Source organism: Brassica oleracea, chromosome C3 (genome assembly GCF_000695525.1).
Source record: "Brassica oleracea var. oleracea cultivar TO1000 chromosome C3, BOL, whole genome shotgun sequence".
In the NCBI taxonomy this organism is placed as follows: domain Eukaryota; kingdom Viridiplantae; phylum Streptophyta; class Magnoliopsida; order Brassicales; family Brassicaceae; genus Brassica; species Brassica oleracea.
The window spans coordinates 9,273,140-9,280,410 of NC_027750.1; the positions used below are offsets into that span (position 1 = coordinate 9,273,140).

General features: G+C 36.1%; 2 protein-coding genes across 2 annotated transcripts; one reads left to right on the top strand and one right to left on the bottom strand.

The window, feature by feature from the left end:
- The first annotated feature begins 2,712 nt into the window (after positions 1-2,712).
- On the top strand, positions 2,713-4,483 carry LOC106328120. Its single transcript, XM_013766492.1, has 6 exons — positions 2,713-3,044; positions 3,125-3,286; positions 3,361-3,450; positions 3,532-3,669; positions 3,787-3,954; positions 4,055-4,483. The coding sequence occupies exons 1-6, from the start codon at positions 2,889-2,891 to the stop codon at positions 4,304-4,306; spliced, it is 966 nt and encodes a 321-aa protein (XP_013621946.1). The 5' UTR covers positions 2,713-2,888; the 3' UTR covers positions 4,307-4,483.
- Positions 4,484-4,491: 8 nt separating this feature from the next.
- Positions 4,492-5,183, bottom strand: LOC106328121 (monothiol glutaredoxin-S9). Its single transcript, XM_013766493.1, has one exon. The coding sequence runs from the start codon at positions 4,991-4,993 to the stop codon at positions 4,685-4,687; it is 309 nt and encodes a 102-aa protein (XP_013621947.1). The 5' UTR covers positions 4,994-5,183; the 3' UTR covers positions 4,492-4,684.
- Positions 5,184-7,271: the final 2,088 nt, after the last annotated feature.

Here is a 7,271-nt window from a genome sequence, read left to right on the forward strand (position 1 = left end):
ACATTTAAAATGAAATAAAAAGCTAAGCATGTGAATAATTGACAGAAAGAAATTATATTAAAAATAGTGAAATGGATGTACAATTAGAGATGTGAGAGCCAGTAGAAGTTAGGAAAAGTAGGAACATATCATGGGTAGGCCTAGTTCAATACGTGGTGGTGATCCTTCTTAAATCTCGTTGTGCATGTCTTTTCTACGTCAACAAATAATCCTTCAGAATCCAGTTTCCCTTTTGTCCTCCAATAATGCTAATACACGTATCCATAACCCCCTTTAAGATATCTAACGTCTCCACATCGCCTAGTTGCTCTATAATGTTCTGCCGGTGACACTCGTTTTTAGACACTATGGCTCTGATTGAGCACCTCCATCAATGGTTTTAAAATGGAGTTCTCTGACACAAAAAAAAAGAGAAATTGAAAAGGTTCTAAAACAAACACATGCAAGAACCGGATAAGCATGTGTATATCAATCAATTTGGTCAATTGTGCTTTTAAAATTTAAATTTAAATACATAACTAATTTAAATTAAAAATATTAATACTTTATAATAAGAACTTCAAGTTAGCATCTTTAAGGTTGGAAGTGCTCTTAGTATTTTCAAGAGTAATATACTAATATACTAGTATGGAAGAAAAAAGGAGGTGAAAAAGATGAAAAAAAGAAAGTGGAGTAAATTGTATTAGTCTAACGAAACTCAAAGTAAAAATGTGTGTATTAGGATTTGGGTTGGACCATAGAGGATGCTGCTATGATCTATTAACAAAAGTACAAACTCCCTGACCTGTAGTGCCGTCTAGTTTTTTCTTTGTCATCTGATATTTTTTTGTAATGCCGTCTAGTTTCAATCAACATTTTCTACCATAATAGTTACATCTTACGATTGCTGTTTTATTTTAAGTTTCATTAGGTAGTAAAATCATGAAGTTGCCTGCATGGTTTTGGTAAAGTGATAGGCGAGACATGAGAATGTGATAAAACATTCTCCGGAATTTGAGCCTCTTCTAAATCAAAATCACAGTTGTGTGGGAAGTTTGGGATTGAGTTTTAGTCTCGACAGTTTATCTGATAGTCTAATAATAAGCGATCCGGAAACAAAGAAACAATGTCTTGCACAACAACCTTGCCGTGCACCGGAAACAGTCTTCAGATTCATTGACAAAGAGGTGTGAAACACCATCACTGCTAGAAGAGAGAGGAAGTACTTCCTCAAACTTATGGCTAAGTGGATGCGTTGAACGTGGAAATTAGTCGGGCTCATCTTCATTCGGGTTGCTACCTTGTTTTTTAGCTTTTTTTGCCAAGGTGTAACAAAAAATAGAATTTTTCTTTCTTGTAAAATCTAAACTTTCATTTATATGATATTTAATTTTTAGGAAAAAAAAATAATAAGCGATCCGACTATTATTTAAATTTAAACATTTCAAACTTGAGTAAAACAATGTGATAGCTTTTCGAAAAAAAGTTTGCACTGTAACACTAAATATTATGCGTTTCTACCTGAGCTGGCCGGAAGAGCCAATAAGATATTAAAAAAAAAACTGAAGCAGAAGATAATATTCTTATCTGGTTATGGATATGCAATTTCAGATTTAGGAGACCATCTTTTTCTTTCTTTTGTGTGCTGTGTAATAATGAGCAATGGTCCCGATCGACCTAACCGACGAGACATGAAACAGAGGCTATAGAAAACAAAATGAAAACCACTAATGAACAATTTTGGCCAAAGTTGGTTATTTGTCAGAAAGCCCAATGTCTACGTCAATATCCCTAATCTCGCTTCTTCCAGTTCACACACTTAGTCACTAATTTCGTCTTGTCAAGTAACGCCAACGGAGTTTAGAACATCTCGCTTTCATCTGTGTTATCTCTTATCCGTTATACTTATATATGGTTAGGGAAGGGTTGCATGTATTCGGATATATAGAGTCAACGGTATGAATATATCCTTACGAGAAAAACTAGCTTGATGAATTTGACCAAGAAAGAAACAAATCAAACACAAAAGCTTGGGGTGAACATAACAAGGAGACTGCTAGAGTAGTGCTTGACCTTGAAACCAAACTAGTTGTTGCAAAGGCCATTTGATACAATGCCAAGAAGCCTAATAATACATGCACACAAACATAGAGTTAGAACTCGTGTGTGCTGCATGTCAATCTTTCTGTACGGTCATGTCATGTCATGTGTATGCTACTAGCAGCATGCATCAGAAACGATTTTGTTATAAGAAATGTTCAATTATTTTTAAGTGACGATTATTCGTTGCAGATAGTATATATCGACAGACATGATAAGCAGTCTCGTAAATGTTTTTTGATGCTGTTTTTTTTTTTTTTTGAGCAACTAGATCTGTGCTGTGTCTACAAAATTTCAGGTCAGTCTCAATATAGTCAGGTCAAATTTTTCTGGTTTGAGAAAAAAAAAGAATCAGGTTGTTTTTTTGGTTCTATACGTCGTTACAATTCATCTGACTGAACAGGCTTAGTTTAAAAAGGAGTCGAGGTCTATATATTAAGATGTACCTTGGATGCAAGTTTCATTAATGAATCAGTCGTTGCAATTACTGGTTGGATCAGGAGAACAAAACATGGACTACAAAATCAAGTGGACCAAATCATGTCCACTAAACCGGATGAATATAAATGAAGTCTATTTAAGGGGGGAAACCGGTTTAATAAATATTTGAAAACCAATTCAATAACCGGATACGTACCCGTTGCGTTTAGAGTTTGACGGACACCAAATTTGATTCTCACAGGGAAAACCCTAGATCGACCCCCAAAATCGAAAACTTTGATTCCATGGAGAGAGGCTGATCCAAAATCAAAAGGAATTGAGGATTTCAGATTTGAGATTTGATCTAAAATTCGCGAGATAAGGCAAGGATGTCGTCGTCTTCGTCGTTTCCTTCTTCTTCGGCTTCATCTTCATCTTCTGCTGCGTCGTCCCTCGCCGCGAAGGCAATTAGAGCATCTTCAGCGCACAGAGACTCCTCTCTTTCCTCCGCCTACTCTTCCCCTCCTGTTCCCACTCCCCCCAAGGTTTCGTCTTTTTGTCTCTTTCTGATGTTTTGCTTCGAATTCGAAATGCGAGATCTTTTTTTTTATTTCAATTTGAATAGGAGGTGGTGAGGAAGCCGTATGAGTACACGTCTATGAAGAGTTTAAACGAACCTAAACGAAGCTTTTGGGGTAGTCTCGCTAGTAAAGCTAAGGCTCTTTTAGATGATGAGGATCCTCCTCAAAGTCCCACCACCAGAATTGACACGCCTTCAGGAACTAAGGTGGTTTTTGAGATGATTCATAAAGCCTTTTATTTTATTATAGTGTTCTTATTAAAGTTGAGAACATGTTGCAGGAAGCTGCTAGGAAAACAGATAATCCTTCCTTACAGAGAAGCTTAGATGCCATCACTTCTTCCTTTAATTACATTGGTACTGCTGTTGAGGTTCGTTTCTGGTTCTGGTAAGAGACATATGCAATCTTCTTTCACTGTACTAAATGAGAGTTTCTTGTGAATTTTCTTTAGGAGGGTATTACTGCTGTGGAGACACGTACTGCAGGGATCATTCAAGAAACACGTAAGAAGATTAAGAAAAAGCCCAACCAGCAGAAGCCCCCTGAGATACAAGCGGATTTGGAGATTCAACTCAAGGCTTCTCGCGACGTAAGGTGCCTGCTCTGTATCATTTTTTTATTGGCTGCCTGCAGCGAAGATATCTTCATTTACTGGTTATTGAGTTTAGAAATCAGAAAAGAGTTAATAGATTTTATGTCAAAACAGGTTGCTATGGCCATGGCTGCCAAGGCAAAGCTTCTTCTCCGGGAGCTGAAGATGGTAAAGTCTGATCTGGCCTTTGCAAAGCAGCGATGCGCTCAGCTTGAAGAAGAAAACAAGGTTCTGAGGGAGGATCATAGCGGCGAAAACAGCCAAACTGATAACGATGATCTTGTATGAATATCTCTTTTACTCTTTCTTTTTACAAAGGTGAACAATCTTTTTTAGCATATTCTGATATTTGGTTGTGTCTTTTGTCTCTCATCTTATATAGGTGCGACTTCAACTTGAGACATTGCTGGCTGAGAAGGCTCGGTTAGCTCACGAGAACTCGATTTACACACGCGAAAATCTCTACCTGAGAGGAGTGGTCGAATACCACCAGCTAACGATGCAGGATGTGGTCTACTTTGATGAGAAGACTGAAGAAGTAACCGAGGTATATCCTATTAATGTCACTTCAGTGTCTTCTTCATCAGATATTTCCAACACTCATCCAAACCCACAAGTCTTGGAGTTCAAGTGAGACACAACGACAACACTCCGTTATTCTGTTCTTGTAGTGATTCAGACAACAAGACAAGACAAACATTGTCTGTAATTACTCTGTATCTGTAGAAATATATGTACTCTGTATTCTCTTCTCTGTGGGGTGGTCTTAGACATTTTAGCTACGAATGCTATTTATAACCCTTTATTATTATATATTAATTAATAAAAGGAATATCCTATTATTCCCCTGAAAGATTACCATAAAGTTATTTAATAACTTTATAAATCCACAACCCACAATATTTATAAATCTACATTACAAAGGTTGAATCAGCTAGCTATACGATTTTATTATTTTTGGTTGATTTTTATTGAACTGTCTCTTTATAGTTTAGAAAGTTAGAACACCTTTTTAACATAGACTAGCTTGAAATGGCTTAACCAGCGGAACGAGCGAACCGCTTAGGTGCATCGACATGACTTCATTGGTCGAACCCACCAGCTTCCCTCCCACAAAGATGGCTGGGACCGGCGTGGAACACCCGAGCCTCATGAGGGCTTTCTCGATCTCACGACAATCAGGGTCTTTGTCAATCTCATGGACGGTCGGGTGAACCCCTAGGTCTTGGAAGAGGACTTGGACCGCATAGGACAGGCAACACGAGCTCTTGCTGAATATAACCACTCCTTTCTCTGAAGACATTCTCACAACTTTGTCCATGGTTTCTTGAAGGAAGTTTCAATCAATCTAGGGCTTGTTTCTTGGAGAAGAAGAAACAAACTCCACCTTTGTTTCCCCCTAATAGATTAAAAGATATTTAAAACTGAAAGCCCATGAAATAAATCTCACTTTTGGGTGAAGAAAAGAGTTTTTTGTTTTTGTTGTAATACTACAGTCTTGTGCTCAGTGTTGCATGAGACGAGTTTCTTGAATCATATGCTATTTATAACAAAACAAAGGAGGAAGAAAAGAATGTGGAGACCAAAAAAAGAGATAAAAGATCACAGAAGATCGTCCAAAAGGTTCCCCAAGTTTTTATCAAAGTGACTTTAATTACTGTGAACCAAAACAATATTTTTGTTTATTCTTTTTAATTTGGTATAACTGTATAAGTAAGGAGGGGCCCACAAAAGTTGCACATAATCAAAATTCACCTACCCTTTTTTCCACCTTTTTTTTGTTCAGTACCCTTTTTTCCACCTAGATACCAAGATGAGCATTTAGAGTGACTAAAAAATATGGCACATGTTTATATTTATTTACAAGGTCTTCTTTTTTTTGCCAGAGAATTAGAATTTTATATTGTGGACCAAGCTTCGACTTTTTCTTTGTAAGAATACTAGAAGCCTATGGGGCCACCGGTTCAGATAGTCAAACCGGAGGTAAAAAATCGACATATAGCATAGTTTATATCTCCCTTTTAGTATAGTATTATTAACTTTGTCACGAAAAAAAATCTATGATTTTTCATATTTGTTAATGTTCTCACACTTTCAAAGAATATATTAGCTTAGTCACTTACTTATATTTTTTTACAAAACAAAGTATCAGAGTCTTGAAAGTTGAATCTATATTATTGTAAATGTACATAAGAATTTGTGATTACATATTTAGTGATTCTTGTATATGTGTCCAAGAAAGTTTCAATGGCTTAGTGGTATGTGTTATATATTTATATCATACTAACCCGGGTTTGATCATTTCTTTTGCATTGTTTTTTCATTTTTTACGAAAAAATAAATGAGATGACGTGGCAATTTCGGACATACTAACCCGGGTTCGATCATTTCCTTTGCATTGTTTTTTCATTTTTTACGAAAAAATAAATAAAATGACGTGGCAATTTCGGACTCTCTGATTGGACGATTTTTTGTGTCTATATGGACATTTTAAGAAGAGCTTATATCTCCCTTTTAGTATAGTAATTATTTTGTTTCAAGAATCATGCTCAGAGGAAGGGTGTTGAATAGCCCAAAGTGGCAGCGAATAAGCAAAGATATATACTTTATATTCTTCTTTGGATTGACGGTATTTTTCGCAGCCACTAAAAGGGAACCAGGAGACTCGTGATGATGGACCGGATCGGATCGTGTCAGAAATAAAAACCCAATTCTTGAACCATGTCACTATACAACAAGATATGATTTTATTTGGGAGATTCTCTCAATCTTACTTCAATAGTGATCCTGAAGGAATATAAATTCCTATGGGTTTCTCTTGCGTGCCATTTCTTTTTCATCAATTTGCCAAAGATTCTATCCCTCTTGAGTCTTGAGTTCTTTAATTAAACGTGGATTAAAGAATTTTTTAGGAGTCTCACATCAAAGGAGATGAGACCGAAAGTGATATAAAAGACATGGACCAATGGATTCTCAAGTCGCAATTGTCAATTGATTTTTATTGAAATTTCATGTAACTTAGTCCAAGAAAAGTAATTTGTTATTCCTAGTGTCCATGACTTCTATCGATGAGGCTCTTGTATATTATGCTCGTAAGTTATGTAACCATCTGGTCTTTGACTCAGTCTGACATGGTCTGATTTCTAAATGAAACATATTGAAACAACATGTACACATGAAAACACGCTTACAATTACAAGGAAACAAAAGAAGTTTTGTTTTTGTTGATTAACGTCCTCACATGAAAAAATGGATAAGGAGTTAGATATGAACACTGATGAAGGCTAAAAGATATATATTTCCATGCTCAGAGTGAAAGACCAGACTCTTCATCCTCCTCGAGAGATGAAGTGTAGACTAAATTCTATATTTAATTTCTGATTTTTTTTCAGTCAGTTGATTTTATTTTTACTCTGATCATCGATTTTTAAAACCATTTTAGTGTATAAACTGTAAAAAACAAAAGCAAAATCGCACAGAGTTGCCAAAACAGAGAGTAAAAAGGTTATGTGAGAAAGCCCATAACGATCAAAGTCAAATCGGGAGCCTATTAATGAGGCAAATTCAATAAAACAACAACTGGTACCATAAAGAAGCGG